Source organism: Battus philenor, unplaced genomic scaffold (assembly GCF_028537555.1).
Source record: "Battus philenor isolate CCGP_79_NKW_IND1 unplaced genomic scaffold, ilBatPhil1.0.hap1 SCAF_1, whole genome shotgun sequence".
Lineage (NCBI taxonomy): Eukaryota > Metazoa > Arthropoda > Insecta > Lepidoptera > Papilionidae > Battus > Battus philenor.
The window spans coordinates 15,530,286-15,555,983 of record NW_027181661.1 but is presented as its reverse complement, the minus strand read 5'-3'; the positions used below and the strand labels follow the sequence as shown (position 1 = coordinate 15,555,983).

Sequence of the window (25,698 nt, the reverse complement as noted above, 5' to 3'; positions counted from 1 at the left end):
AACCTTAGTGGGTTGATTATATTTCCAATAATTTTATCGTTATCGTTATAATTGCAGAAAAATTGAGAAATTTTAATTTTTTAACATTATTTTTAAATTCTAATAGAATCAGGCGTCACCTCGCGGAAGTCCATCCTAACTAAGAAAGGGACTAATATATAGCTACTTCCGCTATGCAGCAGTAGCCGTGCAACAAAGTTTACCGCTCGCCTGCCCGCTGATAAATGCGCGTGCGGCAAACAATGCGAAACATAAGTACCACCGTTAACTCTACACGTGTTTCACCCCTCCACGGGGCTTCCTCAGGAGATGTTAGACCGACTAGTGCCAAACAACGAGTGAGCTCCGTTTGTAACTGCTCTGCCATTTATATGCTACCGCCCCCCCATTTTATGTCACGTGAGCCAAATTTTTTTTTTGCTTACGTACGCGTACGTTATATGAGATTTTAGGCAGTAGATGAATGATTTGAGTGAGTATATCGGTAAAATCGTAATAATGGAGAGGAGGAAACATTCACCTGCTCGTTAAATATAGTTCCAATACCCCTGTGTCTTAATATTTCTAACCGTTCCAACACGTCCACCCGCAATCTTTTGTTAATAATGTCACGACTCTAATAAGTGTTTAGCAAAATGAGATCTTTCAAGAGGATCATTCCTATACGCGGAAATATATTCTTTATAACGGATGTTAAGACTACGACTAGATTGACCCACGTATACCCCATCACACCCACCACACTTTAACCTATAGACACCCGACCTCCTGCCATCTTCGGTTTTCTCTTTGCCGATGCAAACTGCACGGCGAATAGTGTTGTTAGCAAAGGATGAATCCGGATGCAGCCTTGGTTCGCCCACTCTGTTCGCGGTTAGGGAGCGGGCGGCCGCACCTTAGAAACGGGTATTATGGTGTGGTGAGTAGTACTTTATCCTATTGTGAATTACGCGATGTCCTGTGCGGCGTGACGCAGGTGAAGTGGTTGCTGGTGCTGTGTGGTTATCGCTTGCAGTGTTGTGTTGTCTGCAGCGGATGTGGTGTGGTGCGTGTTCAGTGGGAACCCTGTGATTGGACGTGAGGAGTACATCTTTGGGATGTGTCTTGATCTTTGCTGAAGTATGGGATGTGTAGCGATAAGCACTCGCTATGAGAGGTTTTGGGTGAGAAGAGGCCGACTCAAAATAAATCTCAAGAATTCTTGTACCTATTTTAATAAATTTCGTTTTATTATGACAATAAAATAAAGATAACTGTTTGAACAGAACTCAAATAGACAGACGTTCTTAAATACATCATGATCGGATTTAGATGATTGACAGTTTAAAACTGCTCCTCTATATAAGGGACGTGTGAAGCCACTGTCAATAGTTATTTTAGTGAAGCGAATGGAAAGGCATTTTAAGCTGTCTGATACATTGGTCGGCAACTGGTGGCTCGTGTGACTCACGTGGCACTTTGATGTGAAGCTATTTAGTTCCATACGCAAATATTTCTTACTCAAGTATAAGTTTGATCATTATCACCATATCACAATAGAGACCCACTATAAGACATATGCCTTCACCAAAGATTGCTATGATAACATAGTAGTAACATAGTATTGTGGTCGTTGCATCCAGCACCTTCCTACGACCGACCCACGCCGCATCTGTCGGCCGTATACTGGCGGTGTTCTAATAAAACACTATTTTAATTTTAAATATTTAATCTTTATACAGACATTAGAGTCTGTGCCCTTTTTTACAATAACAGTAAGCATGTTACAGTGTTTACTAAGCAAACAGGAAATAGTTTAAGATGATCTCATACTATTTCCTAACTTAAATCTTAAACTATTTCGAATTAAATTTAACTAAAATAATTTTTAATTATTTAGTAGCACAGTTTGTTTGTTTGATTTTTTACTCAACACCCTAGCAATGTTTAGTTTTTAAAATTACATTTCGTGGGACCACTTCTTCAATTCTACTCCATATTGTACGCCAATATCCGATTTCGTTACATCGATGAATCTTGCGTCTTATTGAATCTTGAATATTGAATCTATCCGTGTAATACACCGACGAGTTGGTGTCATGGACACATACAGCTCGAGGGTGTCTGTTGTTCGACAGACAATGATGACTGCAATAATATTTGTATAATCTTTTACGTAGCTATATCTGTATTACCGTAATTTTATTTAACTGCATTTATTTAAGTAGATTTAATTCATGTCCCAGTTCACTAGATGGTGTTAGAAGTAGATTGAATTGCTTCTAAATCTTATAGCTTATCACTTAAAAGATTTTCAACAATAATAAATTCTACGAAATCGACAACTGGTTTTAATAACATATCTGCAAAGACAATATTAGTATCTAATTTGTTGTAGATAAGAAATAATTTTTAATTAATTTGAAAATTTGTCTATTATTATTCTTAATTCTCTGAAAAGGTTGACGACCTCTGGGCTAAAAGCCTCGTGTCATATATTTTAGCGATCTAGGAATAGACCGGCGAAGTAATTTAAATTGATGCACTGAATTGGGTTTCACGTTCACCGCGTCGCTCAGGCCTGTCCTATGACGAAGAAAATTCTGCGAATGACGTCATTAAATATCAAATATATCGATGTAGATATTCTGATCTCCACTCAGAGAGAAATTTAGTGAGATATTATATATTATTGTGACTTATATATAAGACGGGCTTTATGAATAAAAAAGTTATATATCATCATTCATCAATTCAACAAATTTTCTTCACAATTTTTCGTTTTATTTACAAAAGTCATTTTTATTCCATTCTTTTTTTTTAATAAATGAAAAAGTCACAAGCAATGGTAACATGTATACTCGAGCGTCCAGAGACTATTTTAATCTTTATTATATATCTATAATCTGTATTTTAGAGATTTCCACCTATGTAAGGATTATAGGTTTGAAATTAGGCAGAAATATTTCATTCACTAGGTAGAGCTCAATAGAGAATAAATTTAACTAAATTGTACCCGCAAGGAGAGTCGAGGGCGCTTTCATATAAAATGTTAATTTATCAAACTGTTACAAATTTTAAATTTGTTTAGATTTTTTCACCAAGTTAAAAATTGCTAATCGTCTTTTAGAAACCATTAAAAATCAAAACCACAACCAAGAACACATTTAAGGCAGTGCGGGTCACGCAACGAGGACGGTGGACAGCTAAGTAATATTTAAGTAAAGTATAAATTTATGTTTCAAAACCTTTTAGTTTCAGAGACATCGTGATTATATATTTCTTCTGCTTTAATATGTCACACGCTTACTTTGGTTATTTTGTTCAATAACATGCGAGTTATACTTTGATCAAGCTTTCTCCTCCTTGTATGTCCCTCATCGAGGATCGTGAGCCTTTTTTGATAGTTTGCGTGAAAACTTCGGCGATATGTATTGCTTCGGACATGATCGGGCTTGCGTACTGGTCAAACGTTTTTGCATCTCGTCACTGATGTACCAGGCAAGCATATCTGTTTCATAATTGAGAAATAAATTAAGATATAAACTCACCCCGCTACTCCTCCGCTTTCCATGTGATTGGCGAGGGTGACGTCATTGGACCAGACATCGAACTGCCACTTGCGAAGGCCTAGGACAACGCAATGCACGCGGCCGGTGTGGATGCCAACACGCATGTTCACGTTCACTGCCATCACCTCGCGGACCAAACTGTTGAATTTTTTTTTTCGGGTAAACTTTTAATTTAATTACTCTAGGAAAGGACATAATAAATACTTTGATTCAACAAGCAGACCCACTTCGTACTCCAAGGTCCGAGTGTCCCCAAGTGAGTCAGTTCACTTGAACCAATTATAAGTTGGCCTCATCACTCATATATATATATATATATATATATATATATATATTTCCTAACAGGTTTTCTTTTTAATCAATAACACAAAACGCGTAATTACTTTCAACATAATAAAACCAAATGTATTATGATACTAATTTTGGTAGTGCATATATATAACTTGTATCGTTACATTTCTCTCTGTGTATATATATATATATATATATTACATGTACATATACATTTACATTTGCCGTTTGCGAAGTAATATGGTTACGAGTGTTATTGTTCTAAAAATGTTTAATGTACTTTTTTAGCAATTCCTCAAAGAATACCCTATATCGTAAGATTCATACAAATTTTTTTCAATAATAAGCAAAATAAATAATTAACTAACGTAGCGTACGAAGCGTAGTTGTAACAAAGTGTTATTTTTAAAAAATGACATCGTCTTATAGATAACGAGTGTACTTTTGTTTGGACGAATTTTGTAATTGGACAAAGTTGTTTGATTAATTGAAATGACGACAAACAGCTTGCCGATACAACCGACTGGCAGGTGAAAAACATTTATAAACTTTCACACCGACCTCGACCGGGAAGTGTGCGAGAAGTGAAATTGAAAATTTTTGAGAACCCGTCGTCTGTCGGCGAAGTGAAATCGAAAAAATCTCGAATTAATTAAACTTTGAAATTCGCACGATCTGAGTACGGCCATCCGAAACAGAGATGTTTTGAAATTGTCCGTGTGTTGGTTGTGAAATTTAAAATTCGCCTCAGTCTTGTAACTGCCACTTCGGTAACCTTTTATCCCATCTGAATCTAATTACCTTCACAAAGGTCCGCATTTGTCGGCTTTCCACCGAAATTTCCGTTCCGGGAATAACAATGCAACACGCTTAACGCTGTAAAATTTAATGTGAACTAGAGTTTCGTTAAAGTGATATAACTTTTAAACGACAACGCTATATACCAAAGCTATTCACAAAAGAAATAGTAAACCGCTGTACCTCGCCTTAGGTATGTGCGCGGCGAGACGGGTAGGGTTGAGGGGAAGATGTCATACGCTCCGTTCCGTCAGCCCGCTATCAAGGTTAGCCGGCAACGGTGCTCATGATATTTCTCCTAACATCAATATTTTCACTGTATAATGTCTATGGATATGCATAGTCCTCGCCATTCGATTATCAACAGGACCGGTTGAAAGCGGCCTGTATCCAAATTCTTTCAGGACACACTATTACATTAAATTTGATGAATATAAAAAAATATATAAAAATCTCGTTTGTGAGAGCAGTATCGACTTTGATCACTTATGCTGCGAGTGGCACGAAATACCTAGGCCAGATTTCAAGAGTTTATTCAACATGATGGTCAGCATTTAAGCAATATAATTAAAATAAAATATGATCCGCATAATTATTAATTCTAACTTATACTTAGATTAATTTCTAATTACAGTACTTTTTTGTAAATTAAAATTTAAAATCCGAATTCTGTCAGCGGACATTATAAATCATAACCCTATGGTTTTTCTATTCTTCTTTGCATAGGCAAAGAATACGATAAGTCGAGAATGTATACAAAAACCGCAATGTATTAAAAAAATAGTAATTCAACATTCGCCTTTAGTTTATATAATTTAGTTTTCTTTTTGCGAACCTGCATATGAAGTACCAATCAGAAGTGTGTAAAAGTTACTTACGCAATAGCGTCGATCATGTCCAAGCCCATCTCAACGCAGCACTTGGCGTGGTCATCGCGAGCCTCAGGTATTCCGGAGACGCAGTAGTAGCAGTCACCGAGGAGCTTGATCCGAAGGCAATGGTGTTCAGAGGCCAGGCGATCGAAACTACGTAATTTATATTTCCCATTAGTATCTTTACTAACCTAATATATTATTAATATTCTATTTTCTACATAATTTGCTGCTTCATTCTTTTATTTATTGTACAATCTTATATAATTCAAACTTTGTATTTTAATTATATAAGATTGCTAATGCTCACAAAACCAGTATCCTTTGCGTATCATATTGCGTACCAGTGCGATCGCCAACCTGTCTAACAAGCATGGCGATTAGGGTATATCCCCCATAGATATCTTTGAGGGAGGCCTAAGTCTTGCATTCTGGCGTAAAAATCAATAAGGAAACCATAGCCTCCCTAATATGCGACGAAAAAACTAAAAAAGAGTTCATTCACCTCTGTAAAAAAATTATAGGAAAAGCAATAGATAAAAAAAAAAAACTAAAAAAGTAAAAAATTGTTAACAAATAACACAAACATAAAATAAAAGCAAAATAATGTAATATAGAATAAAAATAGAATATAAGTAAAAAATGTGATATAGAATATAAGAAAATGTAAAAGTAATGAGGAACGAATGAAAGGCGATACAGAGAGAATGAGAAAGATAGTGGAATTGTGGAAAGAAAGAAATGAACGACAGATAATATGAAGTATGAAAGAAGAGAAAGAAAAAAAAAGTATGTGAAAAAATAAAATAAATGTAAACAAAAAGTCCCTGTCCCACACCAGATAGAGGGTACGAGAGGCTCCCAATAACGGGAGCCATAAAAAAAAAAGTCTTGCATTGGGCGACTGTAGGCTGAAACGATAATTATAATCATTTATTGACCGATTTTCCGTTGGCTTATGACTTTTGGAAATTAAAGTAGAATATTTATTTAATCATACATTTATTTTTAATTTGAATCATCCACAGCAGTGCTTCCTAACTGATGTGCCGCGGCACACTAGGTCAGATACGAGTGTGCCATGGTGAAATTTAATAAATTAAAATTTTACAATTTTTCATTATAAATATTTTGTAATCGAGATACAGTGACACGTAATGTTTACTAGTCTCTCGAATTTAGCTTACGGTGTGCCGCGAAATTTTTAGAAAACATTTTATTGTGCCGTAGATGACAAAAGGTTTCGTAGCACTGATTTACAATGATCACCTGCGTACGTTCAAGGAATGTCGGAGGATCATACATTAATAGAATCTGATCATAACATCACTCGACTTAAAGCTTCGAGGGTCACGAGTATGTTCTGATACAAGAGTAGTCCACAACGAATATCTTTTATTTATAGCAATAAGTGCACCAGACCGGCAAGCCCAGCGTATCACGTCCGCCCACAAGATGGATAGACGAACTTGTTCAGGCCGAAAGATGTTGAATCGGGTCGTCTAGTCCTCTTGGAAATCAGTGTATAACAGGTTTATGTCCAGCAGTGGGCGTCCTGTGGTTGAAATGATGAAATTTATCATTTAAAATTTATATTTTCCATTTAATTACACCGTTGAAGACGTTAAAGAGAACCTAAGAAATATGGAAAAGTTCAGTAAGGAAAATTATTCGAGAAAATGTAAGTTGTCACGATAGCTTATCTCCATTGAACAGGAATAACATCGGGGCAACTTAGACGTAGCAGATACGCAATAATTATGTTAAAGACAAAACATTATTCAAAGCAAAGTTAAGCCAAACATCGTTAGCATAAAAACATATGAGAAAATTATCATTGTGAGCAACAAGGTCATTCTGTCTAGACTACGTGTTGGGAGTTCAATGAAGTGTTATCTGTTGACACCTCTTGAAGTGTTTTGAATAATTATCTTTTATTAATTATGCATTATATTATAGTCTCTGACTAAGAAAGCTTTCACACTATTAACCCTTTGCACTCCGTTGTCGCCGTATTTGCGACATTAAAAAGCTAACAATAAATCCGCTGTCGCCGTAGCGGCGACATGGTTGTTTTGCTGCCTTGGTGCCCTTAACAGTTAGGTAAGCAAAATAGTCTGTGCTTATCTTATAGTGTTTATGATACGTTTATTATGCTTACATTGTAATAAGAGTAAAAAGTCCTCTATTTAAGTTTATTTCGTTACACTCATAACGTTATAACCCTAGTGAAGATGGAAGGCGAAAATTTTGACGATAGTTGTGAAATAAGTGATGTGGAAGATGAACTCGATTTTGCGTTGCTTGCCGACGATTTAAGTGAAATAGAATTAGAAGATCATTTAGAGACAGATAGTGACGATAGTGACGTAATAGTAGTTAGAAAAAAAAGAAGAATTGCAATTATTGAATCAGATTTAGAGGACGAAGATACACCATCTGTAGACGGCGATGTATGGAGTAATATTACGGGAAGCGACATTCCTTTGGAAAAAATCAATTTTTCAACAGGAAATAAAATACCAGGGCCACAAGTTTTCAACATCGAGGAACCATTACAAGGGAAGAACGATAATATTGTCTTGGAAAGATAAAAGGGTGGTTACGCTGATAAGCACCAGTGATAGCGCTGGATTCATTACAAAAACCAGATTTGTAAGAGGAGGTGAACAACAAAATGTGGAAAAGCCAAAAATTGTTGTTAACTACACGGCTTCAATGGGTGGTGTTGATCGCGCTGATCAATACGCATCATCATATTGTTTTCTAAGAAAATCTCTTAAGTGGTGGAGGAAGCTGTTCTTTTGGGGAATGGAGATGTCTGCAATAAATGCATACATTTTATATAAGTGTGTAAAAAAAAGTAAGAACGAAAAACCACTGTCCCATTTGAAGTTCGTCAAGAGATTAGTCGATCAACTTGTAGGTGAATTCCGCGAAGATCGATCAAGACCTTCCACTTCAGCAACTGAAACAAGACTGGACAAAAAACTGCACATATTGCGAAAAGGCAAGAAAAGAGATTGTATTGTTTGTTCTAATAGACAGGAAAAAGGACAAAGACGCGAAACTTCGGAATACTGTGATACTTGTCCCGGTAAACCGCGAATGCATATGGGCAATTGTTTCGAAAGATATCACACTTTAAGAAATCTTAAGTCCTAAAATTTATGTTTTTCTTTTATAATATAAGTTAGAATATGTTTTGTTTATAAAATAGCTAAGAAATAAAAATTTTGTTTTATTGAAACGACTCTATTTTTCTTCTACATCATAGGTATGTACTTGGAACTAATATAGTGCTGGAGTTGCTGGTAGCCTCTATGCATTACTAGGCTGGAGTGCAAAGGGTTAAATTCTTAAATATCGTGTAATTTTTCTTTATTCTACTAAAGTATCCGATATATCATTGTTGGTGGTTTTCCCAGTGATTTGATGTAGAGTATGAGAAGGAATATATTTATCAAGGCTAGCTCATCTCAACAAATTAAACTACCTAATTTCAATAGAAATTGAAATAGGAATCCCGAAAGCATGGAAGAGTAACATGGGAATTAAGGAGATAGTTAAAAACAAAGATCCAAATGTATTCTACAAGCGGAAACTGTTTAACACGTGTGTACTTCCCATTCTGACCTACGGCTGTCAGACCTGGGCCCTCACCAAAACACATCTGAGGAAACTACAAACATGCCAACACGCCATGGAGAAGAGTATACTCAGTGTAAGAAAACTCCAAAAAATTCGCAACACAACAATCAGAAACATAAAGGTCTCGGAAGTTACAACAAAAGTTAAAAAAAAAAACTGAAATGGCGATGGACTTATCTACGATGGGCGTATCTCCATAGCATTGAAAAATGGAGTAGAACAATCATGTCTCGGTACCCCAGGAATGGGAAGAGAAACAGCGCTGCAGTTTGATGATGAGAGGATGAAATCAAATCGATAGCAGTTGTTTATGGTCAAGACTAACACAAAATTAAGGCATGTATCAGACGATGTCATGCGCTATTATATACACAGATCGTTATTCGATCGATGAAGATAGATATCTCTATTCGATTTGTAACTCTGTAAAGATGATTACGATATATACGAGTATATGTGTGCGGAAACTAAATAACTTAATTTAGGAAAAACTGATAAAACATTATTTAAATTTATCATCACCATCATCATTTTACCTAAGGGACTTTCACTGCTGGATATAGGTCCTCTTTATAGATTTCCAATAGTACCGGTTGGAGGCTGCTTGCATCTTTCGTCTTCCGATCTTAACAAGATTGTCTGTCCACCTCGTATGTAGATGTCCTGCACTTGCCAATCCGTGATCTCCACTCCAGAAAGTCAGGGTTCCAGTTACCATCCGTGATGATTAAAAAATGTCAAAAATGTTTTGATGAAAACTATAAGTGAAGATACAAGTACAAAATGAAAACAAGCTTCAGAGATATTCGCGGTTGCGTCTGCGGTTAAACCAAATGAGATTGAAGAAGTTTTGAATAACTAATAATGAAATTTTGTTCCCTGCGCTATCACCTCAGTGAGGTTGATTTGGTCTAGGAAGTTGTTTAAAAGTCATTTATTCAAATATAGATGATTTTAATAACTGTGAAAGTATATATAAAGAATATATTTGTTGTCCTGAGACGTGCTTGCTGGAGATGGGCATTATAAAATGGCTTGTCACCCAGAGAGAAATGGACAGGGCTTTACTCGGAGCTTCGCTTCGAGAGCGTAACACAAATGTGGAAGAACTAAAATCACTGATGTAACTAGAAGAACTGCTTGTCAGAAGTAGCAGTGTGGCTTGTGCAGCTAACAGCCATATGGTTCTAGAGTGGCGACCACGGGCCCGTAAACATAATCGTTAGGGGCGTATATTTGCTGACATATAAATGAATCTCCTTTTTATATAATGAGTTTTGTGAATCGAATAAAAAAAATTAAAATGAATAAAATTCCATGAACGAACGTTGAACGTTTATTATCAATTTATTTTATGTGCGTCACATTTTAAATCCGTTTGCATCGCAACATTACGGCGTTTCGGTTATAAAAAAAACCTTGTTTTATGGTGAATTTGGACTGTAACGAGTTTTAAAGATTTATTACAGCCGTACATAAATAATGAGATGAGGTGGTTCCTTTGGGAGGGGGTGAACGTGATGCCTTGTTCAGGACACAAAGTGGCGGAATGTAAATGGGTGGGCGCTTATTATGTTTCCTCTTCAATAGACGAAATATTACACTTGACAAGAATTTCTCCCCGTTGTTCCACGGTGTTTCGTGTTCCGATGGAAAAAAATCTTTAAGAATTTCTTTCGTCGAAATATGCGAGACACGGTTCTGTAAAATGCAATTACGGGATTTTTGCTTTTATGTCAACCGGCGTCCTCATGTCACCTTCATCTGGGAGTCGTTCGTTCAAAAAAAAGTTATTTGACACGACTCGCAGCTTTTGAGAGTAAATGCATGGTATTTTTACTGCAATACATGCGGTGTATGGAATAACGAAAGATTAACGGACCTGACAAATACAGAGTAATAAGTTTTATGTGTCAAAAGTTTGAAAAGTTAAAAGTATAGAAATAATGTTTGATACATTGCTGTAATATCTTTAAAGTTCTGTTAAATATAATCGAAGAAAACCTTCATTATTTTTAGGAGGATATTTTATTTTAGCTTGTGGAAGATCGGTGCGGAGACGACGCGTGTGCCTACGCACACGCCCATATCCTAGCGCAAGGAGACGACGACGCCGAGATGCCTTCTTATTCATCGCGACGTTAAAGACGACGTCGAATACATTGCCGACGTCAAAGCTGCCGTCAAAGAAACTGCCGACGCTAAGGCGGCCGTCGATTACATAGCTAACGCCAAAACCGCGGTAGATGAAGTCGTCGACGCCTAGCCGCCTTCCTATTCATCGCGACGCTAAACACGCCGTCGAATACATTGCCGACGCCAAGACGCCTTCCTATTGATCGCGACGCTAAAGACGGCATCGAATACATTGCCGACGCCAAAGCTGCCGTCGAATAAACTGCCGACGCCGAGGCGGCCAACGAATACATTGCCGACGCAGTTTTGATGTGAATACGGAATCCGAAACGGTTTCAACGCCGATGCTGCTGAACACTGAACACTACATTTGCGACTTCAAGCAAAGACCGTCCAGACATAGACGCAGAATCTGTCGTGGAAGTGGACGCCGTGACTGTCGCCGACGTCAATTCAGATTACGGAATATCGCTGCCCGCCGACTTCGACGCCGCCTTTTATGAGGAATACGACTCCGTACACGCCTCTGTCCTCTGTCTCACACCGAAGACAAAGGCGAATCCAAAGCGAATGTTGACACCAATGACGCGGCCTCAGCAATTCAGCTGTATTCATTTGACACGAAAAAATTTAAGAAAAATTATCACAGAAAATAGCATAAAGACCACGCTTATTTTCCTTTAAAAATCATACTGTAAATTAAACCACATTTGACGTCAATCGAAAGAAAAAAAGTGTCCAAGCCGACAGGTCCTCGTGGGGGATAGAGTACACAACCCTACAACAACAAAGGAAAAAAAATTAAATAAAAAAGCAGACACAGATAATCAAAAATATAAGTTACAGCTCTAAATGTTCTCACATTAGAAAACCACGAGTTACAACACGGAGCAGAGTGACCAGAAATAGAGTGGAATGGAAAAGGTTGGAGAAGACCTTTGCCAACCGGCGAACGGACTTACAAAAAATAACAAAACACGAAATCCGTTAATATTTATATTTCTTGTATTAAGGAAACATTATTGTACTTTCAGAATCCGAAACGGTGATCGACGCTACTGAACACTGAAGATATAAGCAACGCCGTTGCCTAAAGGCGCGTCAACGCCTACGCTTATGACTTGAAGCAAACACCGTCAAGGCATACACGTGAAAGTGGACGCTGAGACGATTGCTGACATCAATGTAGTAGACTGACCATCGCTGTCCACAGATGTCGACGCTGCCTCTTATGAGGAATACGACTCCGTACACTTCTCCGATGTATAAGATAACTCAGTAATCAGCAGACGCCTACAACGGTCGACGCCGAAGCAGTAGGTGAAGTCCACGCCGACGTTGAAGCCGACGCCATATTTTTACGACGATGTACAGAGAAAATCAAGTTTATAGTCTAAAAATTTCGAATCCTAACTTACAATTTATTCTGAACATCGATTATTCCATATCATGATAACTATATTAGGTTATGAATCTATTATCGTGCAATTTATCTTAATTATCAATATAAATAATAAAGTACCACATTATCATAAAATACACTATTTATCAATAATTATCACAACCTAAATCAATAAGTTTAAGTTGATTATCTCGTTGAAAAATAGTGTGCACCATAGCATTTACTAACCCGGGATTATAAGAGATAAAAGATCGACGTCCCTACGGACGAATGGAAAAAAATGTACGCAGTTGGTAATTTAATCACTCGACCCGTACTTTCAAACAAAAATCCATTTCGTATTCTCCCGTGGAATAACTAAAATTACTTAAATGCATATTCGTAATCATGAATAAATAGTTATTTTTATATCTATAATAATACTTTCTTTATCGAGATAGACGAAAATTCCGTAATCATTTACGAACGTAAAAATTAATTTTTTTTTAAATAAGACTTGACAGTGATAATCGAATCGACTATTCGGAAATTAAACTTATTATAGTAACGGAAATGAAATATATATATACGAATGTAAAAATAAAAAAAATGAGTAATTAAAAATAAATTACTCAAATTTATAATTTCAAATTCGAATTTATTATTGTAACGTATTGACTCTGGTAAAGATTCTCTCGGAGGGTTCTGTACTATTAGTTTTTTTTTTAAATATCTGTGACAAATTTTTAAAGACAACGGTAAACCGGTATAAGAAAGTTTGAAATTACGTTTCGAGCGCCAAAACTTATTTGTGTTGTGTTCTATTTTTAATATTTTAACTTCTACACTTACATTAAAATTGTAAATTTTTTTTTCAGGATCAGACTATCATAGTTTTTAAGTGTCATTTGCAGATTCCATAGGTTCAAGGCGATAGTGTGCTGAAATCTCAAGTCATCTCTTAAGATAGAGAGACACGATGACTCTCGGGGAGCCTCGCACATACTCTTATTTCACCCGACTGGTAAGCCACTAGGCTCTTAGATCGCCCAGCAGGCGCATTATGTAGTGACTAGATTTAATGACATCACTTGGGCTATTAAAGCTTATTATCAAAACTGTCAAGACGAGAGAGATTAAAAAGAATAATAAGATTCATTTTATAATCAATATGTTTAACTATTAAACTTCCAAAACGTGTTATTAAAAACAAGTCGTCAACGACACAAAGACACGAAAACATAACACAAATAGAGATGTTAATGCCTTATGCTCTTTAAGATTTATAGCTCCATATATCCCGTAGCTTACCTTATATTAACATAGGGTTCACCCTCGTTATCTAGTGGTTGTTTATTTACATACATAAAATCTCGTAAATCCCCCGCACAAAGTAGGATCTGAAAACCGGGCGACGACCAATGCGCCGTCTTTACGGTATAATATAATTTAGAGTGATATAAAACAGCTATGTATATTTCACGTTGCAATGTGGAAGCGTTAATTGCAAGGCTTGGTAAAGCTACGCCCTAATAATGTTCAGGTGAGATAAATTATATCTACTTTTCGAAATGTCCCGGTGCCATAGTTAGGGTGGTTTAACTTGCTTGCCTTATTAATGTTAATGTGTTTACGTTTAAATAATCTATTTACGATTTTTCATTTTCGTACTATAAGCTAAAAATGTGAATATACAGCTCATTTAGTATTATTTAATGCATGGTATACCCTATTCAAACATGAAAGGTTTCAGAAATACTAAATAATTTAATGACATTAAAGGATAAGATGGGTTTTAAAATTCGAATCACTACATATTAAAATTAATTATGGTTCACTATATAATCCTCCTGACTTTGTACTGCCAGAAGTCATTGACTTGACGCATTCGAAAAAAAAGTTATATAACATTACAGATTTATTGATTTGTTCATTTACCATTTAAACCAGATTGGAAATATATATAAATCTTACAAGATTTTTTGCTGACAGAAGAACTTTATATTCAACCTTTTAAAGCAACATCTATAACTGATCAACCTGTATCTAAACAAAAGCATTTTCCAAATGAATAACTACGCGCAAAACTTGTCAAACAATTCGGCTATATTCATTTGACACGGAAAGAGTTAAGAAAAATTGGAAGAACGAATTTTAAAAACAATATCCGCAAAGGGGGTAGTTTGTTATTCATTAAAAAAATATATATTATCCAACCATAATTCTTATGGGTACATAGTTCGTGAACCACTATGTTTCCGCAAACTTATTTCGACAAAGATATGTCAGTCTACAAGGCTATCATCGTTGACTTCAACAGAAGGAGATAGATAAAAAGCCAGAGAGAGAGAGAAAGAGAGAGAAAGAGAGAGAAAGAGAGAGAGAGAGCTCTTTGAGGTAAATAACTTGGCCAGAACATTTTAAAGAATTAAAAATTACTAGTAATGGATTTTACGAAATTACACCCATAGAAGGCAGCGGGCTATACAAAGATAGACAGGGACAGCTATCTATTAATAATAATCATTAAAAAAATTGATTGGTTTGAAATTATTTTAACTTTTTTATTTTCTCTGTTTGAATGCTATTAGCTAATCCAACAAAAAACAACTTTTAACAGGAAGAATTGTATCAAGGTATAGGTTGTTACAAAATTCTTAGTTCGAAGTTATGGTATTTCAAATAAATATCTTATTAAAATTAGTACTTAAGGCTATGAAAATCCAATCACTTACCGGGCAAAGAGCTCGTTTAGTAGACGAACTAACTCCTCGGCGGTGCATTGGTCGGATAGAGAGGTGAAGCCGCAGATATCAGCGAACAGGATGCTGGAACGACAGTTTGAATTAATACATGTTCGAGTACCAAGTCGAAGGTTAATAAATACTTTTAATAGTTCATATTTTCCTATCTGTATGTAGATAATAGAAAACAATTATGATATGTTAACGAATCACGTTTGTCCTAAGAAATCAAAATATTACTTTTACAAAGCTTTCGGCGACTTGAGTAAGTTTAAGTCAAATTAAAAAGAAATGTTTATTAAACACACGATGACGTAAAACTGTGTATACCACCTGTTCGGATAAAATGCTTCAGATCTAAGTAGAACAGGCGAAAGAAACTCAACGGGTCTATGTATTTTTTTTTAAACAATATAAAATGTATATTCAATAAACATTGAAATAGCCTGGAGGCGGCCACATCACTGAAGAGGTATTTTAACTTCTGTTAAATTTTCAGTCTAGTTATCTTTTAAACACAAATTTCACATTTTTTAAATGTAGCTTTTTGAACATTTTCTAGGAGTAGTACGCCGTGAGTAGTAATCCTGTGACGACCGCTCTAATATCCGACGCAAAGGATCGCCGTAAACAAAGGTCGAATCTAACGAACGAGCCCATCGGGGCTGACGGTGTGACATCAAAAAGGTGTAGATGGAATAAGTAACGTAATAAAGTTTTGCGGATTCTATTGTGCATCCTCGCTTTATTGCGCTTTTTTTTGGTGCTTAGCTGACAGGTGATGAGATCAAATAAAGTACGAACTACAATAGAAGCTCGTCCTTCAGGTTGCTTTACTGTTTCTTCACCTCATTGTCTAAAAATTATTTGCCAGCAGTATTTAAGGAACGATCTCGAAGAAGGCGAGGAGTTTTTTCTTCTGACATCTCGGGACGATGAAGCGTTAGTCGTAACGTTATCGTAGGTTTGAAGTATGGTTCCTGACTAAAGTGTTCGCTGAGTTACAGTCTAGTGTTGACGTAGTCACAAAATTGTGCGCGAATAGTCAGTATACAACCATGTCTATTCTTATCTCGGTGCCATTAAATACATCTTTTGAGTTTAAGTGGCATTTTAATTGAAGTCACATTCTGATACGTAGCAATATTATTAAAGTAAATGAAATATAAACTAACCAAGCTAAAACGTTTGAGCTCGATTCTGTTTACCAGCCAATCATATAGCTATTGCCAGCCAAATACGCTAATGGTGTTACTAATAGAATTAAATTACTACAAAAAACCCCGCTCGAGTTTGTTGCGAGTTCTCAGATCAGTGCGAGTTTGGAACTCCCGTAGTTTCGAATTGAACGACGCCATTGTGGGGAAGTCCATTCTGTTTCAAATTTTTTATGAAATTGAGCTCTTCTAGAACAGTTCCACACGTGGTCACTGTAGATGATGATGATAATACGAATAAATAAATTTATAAAAGGATGCCTAGCTGGAAGATATTCATAGTATTATAACTGTTTAGGAGATCTACCGTCATCTAAAAACTTCAAAACATTTTTATATTGATATGAACTCGTAAACTTCCATCCTAGTTAACAAAATAGATGTTAGTGGATATAGATATAAACGATAGAAGCATTTGAGGATAATTGAAAATGTTCATATAGTTTTCCCGGGTGCCAGGTGCATCGAAAAACAAGGGTGTGTTTTGTAAACATCTTAATTGACTAAGCTTGTTGATTAGAAAAAAAAAACGGTCACCTTTAAATCGATTACGATCGCAACAACGTGACACTAAGCAATGTTACAGTTCAATTTCGTTAAGTGTTTTCATAGAACTATAAACAATTGGGTACATGCAAAAATTTCGTCACTAGTTTCAAAATACATTTCGTGCAGGCCATATACAGAGTAATTGGGTATACAAGTAGAAGTTTTCCAGGGGTAAAAATTTAGTTCTTTACCAGTAAAATCCAGGTATACCCTATTCAAAAATTAATAATTTCAGAAAAGATAGTATTATTATATATTTAATTTAATTAGTGTTTACTATCTGCACCTGCAGACTTTGTACTGCTAGAAATTATAAGTCTGTCGTATTTTAATAGAAAAAATAAATTATTGTAAAATTTTTAGACGAATCACTTTATACAGCTGATTAGAAATAAATATAAAGCTAACATATTTGCCAACAAATGAGCTATACATTCACCCGTTTAAACCTTTACGCCTATAACCAATCAAGTTGTATTGTATTCTAACATTTTCTTTATTAAAATAGGATATTAAAAGCACTTTCGAATCGTCAATAAACATATATTGTCATTATTGTTAATTCTGGAGGAGGTAGGCTCGGAAGGCAGTTCTGCTGAGAAGAACCGGCGAGGCACTCAACAGTTGTTCTTAACAAATATAATTTTTCAATGAGTCTATGACAATAATTAGCTTTCCGAGTGAGATTCAATATTTGATTCCATTCAAATTAACACTAATATTGTATTCTTCGATAGAAAAATTTATTATAGTTTTATCTATAATATGTTTTTAATATTGATTTCTAATTTCTCAAGTGACAGATCTAAAATTGTTTGTGGAATTCATCAAGAAATGCTTTGCGTTTCATTTTGATATTTAATAATAGTATATTTCGCAAAAAAATATTATGTCTTATATATAGTGTTGTGTTTATTGAAAATTGTAGTATGGTTCCGTGAATATTAGATCATTTATTAGGATGGGCTTAAAACCTTCATCAGAATTATTATGTCATGATGCTGTGATAAGCTCGATATTTTTGAACTAATGTACACTGCTGCCAAACAGCAGAAAGAAAGGGCGCTTAGTCTTAATTCTCTTTTAAGATAGCGAAGCTCGCTGTGAAGCCTTTCAGCTGGCTGCTATACGAGTATACTACAATTTTATCAGATCGGTAAACCACGGAGCTCTTAGTAAACTGACAGTTACATGGAGCGTCAGGACCTTCGAAGGGACTTTGGCTTGGGCGGTGATAATATCCGTTTAGCGTTCAAGGACACCCGAGATGTCCGAATATCGACTTGGTCGCTTGCTATGGCTAACGTTATTACCGCTTCGGAAAGCATTGGCATTGGGAAAACAGGTGGAAGAAGACACCAGGTCTATGAAGAATGATGGGGGTGTTGCTGATCCTTATAAGCCGACCTCGATTTCAACGAGGTCGGTTGGTTTTCAAACATCTGTGAAATCACCTGTAGGAAGCCCGTCTTATGGTCGTCGCGACGCATATAAATCTTTGTCTGAAGACAGCCGGCGACTGGATATGCCGATTGTGATTTTTTTTTATGAGGCGTTCCAAGGGCCTCTCAATCCAGTGCAATAGTTCAAGAGTTTTGAGGGTTAAAGAGTGGGTCCAAAAAATAGTTATTGATAATCAAAACTTAGTTAATTTATAAATGCAAACGGACAAGCAAGCATTCATCCGTGTCAAGAAACACGTGTTTTTTTTAAACAATTTGAACAATTTAAAACATTTATATTTCCAGTGATCCCAATTAAGTGTGAGAAATTTACGAAAATTATGTAAGTATTAATTTTCGGCAATAGTTAGTACTCGTATAAAATCCCAAGTCAAGTACGATAAGACTTCTGACAGAACATAATATTAGCTGAACTGAAACCGTTCCTCGGTACGATATAGCTGTAAAATGACACGTATTTGCTTAAGTCGCACAACCATTCCCAACGAAGAATATTTGCCTCCTGTAAATTTAATGTACTTCAATCTGTCAAGTTTGTGTTAATATTTAGTAACTACGGAGTACGGAGTGATTGCGAGAGCGATTTTGAGGTTTTAGACCAGGGTTGACAAAGATCTTTTAGATTTCTCCCACCACTAATTCTACGCATTCTCGTGCGCTACTATGTGATGGTATATGGCGCATCTGTATGACTCAGGTATACTGTTTCTTTGTCCCTTCGGGTGTCGTAGCTTTTGCCGTCTTTTTGGGTGCTTCTATACTTCTCGGTGTTGAAATTTATTTTTTCTTTCTTAGGTTTGTTCTTTCTGGCGATGTGTGGTCCGACCGTGTGGTGACTCAAGTTGGAGGTCTCCTTGCTCTTGAAAGACGACGTTTGACCCCTCACGGGGTCAGTGTCGTGGCCAACATTTTGTTTTAGCACAACTAGTTTGCTAAGGTGGAGTTCGATATATTAGTAGTTTAATTTCAACTTAACGGTGCTTTAACTAATTGTTCATTGTACTTAGATTCTTTCGTTTTATTGTCACGGGAAGCGAACTTAGGACAACTTATCTAATCTTTAAATTTTCAATTGATCATCAGCATATTTTTTTACAGAAATTGTTCATTGAAAACACATTTATAAAAGTATGAAGTTTGCATTTAAATATAAAATTGAACATGTTATTTTAATATTGACATTCAGTGATTCTTTTAAATGATGGTTAATTAATACTTATGGGTGTTTAGATTTTATGAATTTCAAAATGAAATAAAATGATTCGCATAAGTACGATGTTTCGATTTGAAATAATTCGCCAAATAACTGAAGACAAAAATAATGCTTCGAAGAGTCTGTGACTTGTGAGACGCAGGTTGCCTTTCCCTTCCATTTTAGACACTTATTTTTTTTAAGTTGTATTGTGCTTGTAGTAAGAATTAAGTGGTGAATAGGCTCGCCCCCCACTAAGTAAACCGACGAAATTCAAGGTTACAGGAAGTCGCTGAATGTTAGCAGTTTATAATAAAACCGATCGTTAAGGCGATCTTATTGGCCTAGGCCTCGCAGCGGGCATAATTAGCTGACATTAATGAATAAATTAGCGCCGGACGTACTTCAAACAATGCTGTCGGCCAAGATTACAGAGTACAATATGTAAAAAAATATTAAAGTCAATATTTCGGAAATAGATGACAATTTATTTATTAGTATTTATTCATTTTGCGCAAATAAAGTCCGTGATCGATATAAAATAAGTGTAAAGAGAAATAGTGGTTGAAAATTTTAAAGAAACATCTTTCATTTTACAAGCGAGGGCTTTCGAGAGAGCGATCTCTCTCGCCTTATATCATGGACCAATGAATTCGTAGCAAATCATGTTAGCAGCTCAGCGAAAGATTTTAAAAATAAAACATCGCATACGTATCGGAATGTAAGCGTTGTTTAAAATCATTTCACGCTTCGCTGAAACGATATTAAAAATATAAAGTACAGAACAGCTTTAACAAGATTATTTATAAATTTTAGTTGATACATATGACGAAGTGATATACTCTATTATAAATTACATAAAAGGCAAGTGTGTTGTAAAGAATCAATGAATAAAATTATGAAGATTTTTTCAAAGTCGTTCGGCGCATGAATTATAGTCCTGTTGCATTTTAGATGTTACACAAACACGTAACAAGTGGATTATTCTCTCTTTGCTTGAACTGTATCGTTAGTTCGGACTTCGCAGGTTAAAAATTGGACGTAAAATATGACGGTTCAAGGGTGGCAACTGAACATATATCAAGTAGTGTTAGTTTATATATTTCGAACTGTGGCGAACGATCAATGTTCTCGGGTTTGATTTTAGGCTCACACACTTTGTGTAAATTATATAAATTGAATTTAATGGCAGACAAAAACATATATGTACATACATAGAATTTATATACAAGAAATATATACAAACTTATATATATATATATATATATATATATAAGTTTGTATATATAATATATTTACAAAAAAAATATATAACAACATATAATACAATAAATACAATATATATATATATATATATATATATATATATAAATCAAAAAACCGACCTGTATCTAGTAAACCTTAAGAGATAAAACATATAGAATTTTTTTTCAAACTCGCAATAGAGTTCAAGTGAGAACGTTAGTAGCGATGCAGTTGCTGCCATTATGTCTGGCCCAAAATCACTTGAATACTGTTGCTAAAACGTGGTTATTCTATATTTATATTTCTTATATTCTTTATTCACCGGTATATTTGAGTTAATATATTTTAGGAAATTGATAATATATTGATTATGTTCAACTAATAATTTAAGTAAATGACTAATTTATATACGACACAAATGACTAATTTATATGGGACAATATTTGAAAATACAATTGTTTTTGTCATAAACAAATAAAAAAATAATAATTTAGAATGCAGTAAGTAGTAGTACCTATTTTTAGTTTGATAAATTAATACAGTTGGCTCAAGAAAAAGATTTTATTTTCTTATAAATAATGATTATTATAGAATTTCAAAAGTAATAAACTCACCTAACGTTTTCGTAGCGCTGGATGTAGATTTTGTGGAATTGCTCCTGTCGGGGTTGGTTGGCAATGTCAGCTTTCATCTCCATGGCGACATGACGGGGCAGTACGGATAGCAAGAGACGTTCCTGAAACAAAACGATAATCAATACCCTTGTTTTTTTTATCGTGAATAAAACTATCTATACAGATAAATTATTTTTTAATTTAAATGTGTAGTATTGTCGCTTTCATAAGTTAAATGCACACTACTACATTTTTAACAAGTTTTTATTTCTTATCAACAATATATACATTCGTTATCAACAACCTTTTGCCAACTAGTAAACAAATTTTCAATGCCGGAGCCGTAAAAATCAATCGGTTTTTTTATAAAATATGTCGAGAGAAACGACATTACTTTCCAGTTCCCCTAGTATATAACATATGGTAGTGGTTCATTAACAAATTATCAATAAAAAATAATTTAAAAAGCTGAAAAAAATACTGTACAACAAATATTATACTAAAAATCAATCGGTTATTCTGTAAGATATGTCGCCAGAAACGACATTATTTTCCGGTCCCCCTAATACATTACATTTATGACTGGATAAGTTATGATTTGAACTTAATAATTTTGTGTTAGTTTGTAAATCAGAAATCTGCTCATTGATTGTTTACCATAGTTCATCGGGTAAGTTAGTTCTGTATACACTATGCTTTTATATTAGCTTTATCTGTTTATAAAGCGATTAATATATATTTTATAATTTTTTTCTTTAATATACAAATATATTTTGTACCATTAATTTACTTTGTTTGCCTCTTTGAATCAATCATTCTTGTCACTTGTGCACGGAGAGTCCAATTTGATAATAAGGTATCGATATACAATTTCATTTTATATAACTAAAATTTCATTACAACTTGTGTGACAATTCTATTTAAAAAATAAAAGATTTTGTCTTGTTACCTTGACTTCAGGATAGAATTCAGATGTATGTATCTACTACGAAACTTTGTCGATATAAAAAAATAGTGAACATCTTTAAAAAACCATATTTATATATATGTGTAATTAAATCATGTAACTTTTAATTCGAGATTCCACATTCTTTAATGAGGTTTGTGTGACATCAAAGTTGGTAGCATTCAGTCTATTATATTTATTAATAATTATAAAAATTAAGATACTTATATAAACCCGTACTAATTAGATTTAGAAAATTTGAATAGGCGTGACTATTTTTAAATGGTTTTAAATAACCTAAGTAAATATTTAGGAATAGAAATTGAAATTTTAGAAAGATGTCAATTAGTGTCTAATCAAGCTACCACTTGATTTTGTGCGCTAGTGTCTAAACATTGGCGTTTATGACTTATTGATCTAGTGCCAATAAATTTCCATAGACGGCGTTACAGAAAAAAAAAAGTTTCTAATTTAAATTTTTGAAATACGCGGTCCAGGTGCACTGCTGTCTCTGTGGTAAAATGTATTTGAACTTTTATCCATAAACATATTGTTTGCAGTGCATATGTACTGGATATACCCGCAATAACAGGATAAAGAGGCTCGCTACTTCCACGACGTTGTAACGCTGTTAGTCGAACATAAGAAAACTGTTGGTATTGTATTGAAAGTTTGTTATGAACACCAAAATCACACTGGCTTATCGGTAAAGTAGTAATAAATAGTATCTCTGCTAAGTAATCTCTATTAAAGAGTTAATAAAACAACATTCTGAAGTAGCATTGAACAGAAGAGACGACATATAAGACATATAGTCTATGTTCGCAATGAAAATAAAAAAAAACCGTCTTCCATTGCTCGGATACCACATTCCACAATGGCGTTAAACAAATTCCAGACGAGTGTAGATACGAGGATTTGTATTTTGAGCTCAAAGCTGTTTTGAATTTCAAATGAACGTCGAAACGTAGAATAAGTTGTATGAGTTGGATTAGAATTTCATAGTTATGTAAGATAAAGGTAATCGGAGAAAATATATCAAAAATTTCATTTGTTTTGGCAATGAATAAAATTAAGTGGTTCTGTGACGGTACTTGTGCAAGTGAATGAAATAGAATAATTTTGAAAAAAGTGGTGGTGGATGGTGTTCCCCACATCATTTAAAAGCGGGCGACAGTAAAGAAGGAACACAGTTTAACGAGTGTGTATTTTAAAAGAAAGCAGCATATTTTCTGTGAGTTTAATCTATTAAGTAAAAGTGTAGTGTCAATGGAGTTTCTTACATTTGAAATTCACAACTCACAATACGAATAAGCTGTAACAGCCTGAACGGCTTCCGCTTAGACTTCGACAAAGAAGAGAACCTTTCGGCCCTAAAAATTTCTGAAAAAATGATAAAAGCTTACGAGTATATCTTGATCGCTCGTTGAAAAGGGGGAACATTTTTATTTTATTCACTGGGATTAAAAACTTGAAGCGGCTTTCGTTGAAAACAGCTTACGGTTTTAACTTATGAATATAAATTATAAATGTAATATAATATTATATTAGGGAGCCTAGAAAGTAATATCATTTCTGTCGATATATTTAACAAAAATCTGTCATGATTTTTACCGCTCCGGCATTGAAAATTTGCGTATTAGATGGCAAAAGATTATTGATAACGAAGGTAAATATGTTGTTGATTAGAAAAAAACTTGTAAAAAATGTAGTCGTGCGATTTTAACTTAAGAAAGCGACATTACTTTCAGATCCCCTGTATAACATAATATGCAAATTTAATTAAAAATATAACCTAATATCCATACATAATATTCACACCTTTAATTTTTTTTTAATTTGGATTGCAAATACAATGTACAATATTATATGCAAAATCAAATTACATTAAAATTACAGGCACAGTTGTAATTTTAGTCACGGGTAATCATATAAACAATATGACTAATAAAAAATGATAAATAAATACAGACGAAACAATATAAAAAAATCAAAGTGTTCTAAAACTTTCACACCAATCTCCCTTTTAGTGATATAATGAATTTCTAATTTTTAATTGTATAGAAGGAAAAGATAAAAGCTCTTATATACGTATATTAAAACGGTTATTATATTTTTACAAATAAAAGTGAAACAGCGGAAAATTTTTACAAAAAATGAATTGTTCATTATCTGTGGAGTCCCGTACACCTTCGTTATTATCGGGAGTGTGACAAAGGAAAAAAATAAAATAGCTTCGGGTATGCATGATCACGTGTTCAAGCGATGAGCGAGGAATGTCCTCCTATATGCTACGAGAGTTTTTAAGTGACTCCTAAATTCGTAGCAACGCATTATTTCAACTTCGTGAAGTATGACCATGTCGATATTATTTGCTTGCTGATAAAAAATAGTCATGTAAATATATATGTTTGGATGATTAAATGTTATATGTATGAAAATGACTACTTCCTTTTCAAATTTTATTTACGAATCTGAGATGGGGAAATCCGCAGGAAAACCAATGTCACCGACGTAGCTCGCAGAACCGGTGGACCGTGAAGTCACAGCCAATAAGGCATACCTTTGATGTAAAGTACTTTAAATACATGTCTAATAACTCATTATCATCAAGTAAATACCACAGTGTCTGTTCTAATTGTCTATTAAAAATTAACATCTCTCCTTACGTATAAGTGGACGTTAGATGACTTAAAAATTTCTATTTCTAAAATATACCGGTTTTCTAATGATATATTAGAGGGACCGGAAAGTAATGTCGCGTTCTTAAGTTAAATTCACATTGCTAATTTTTTAACAAGTTTTTTTATTTCTAATCAACAATATGTTCGCCTTTGTTATCAACAACCTTTTGCCATCTAGTATACAAATTTTCAGACTAAAGCGGTAAAATAGTGATCGTCATGTCGTCTGATGTTCGTTCATACTGACAGATTCTCCACGAGCGTGGGTGAGCGGTCCAACAGGTAGACCGACGACGTAGGAACGGTCAGGTGCGGGCAGCGCTATATCAGTGGTCGAGGTGATCTTTGGGAGTGGCCTATGCCC

At 34.7% G+C, this 25,698-nt stretch overlaps 1 protein-coding gene across 1 annotated transcript in view; it reads right to left on the bottom strand.

Annotated features, from left to right (window-relative positions):
• LOC137919683 (adenylate cyclase type 6) overlaps window positions 1-25,698 on the bottom strand; it is a 52,208-nt gene that overhangs the window by 19,392 nt on the left and 7,118 nt on the right. Inside the window, exons 8-11 of the mRNA XM_068762831.1 lie at window positions 21,705-21,826; window positions 15,416-15,508; window positions 5,519-5,665; window positions 3,531-3,689 (exon numbers count right to left, since the gene is read on the bottom strand). Of these exons, the coding sequence (XP_068618932.1) occupies window positions 3,531-3,689; window positions 5,519-5,665; window positions 15,416-15,508; window positions 21,705-21,826 (521 nt within the window). The remainder of the gene's footprint in view (window positions 1-3,530; window positions 3,690-5,518; window positions 5,666-15,415; window positions 15,509-21,704; window positions 21,827-25,698) is intronic.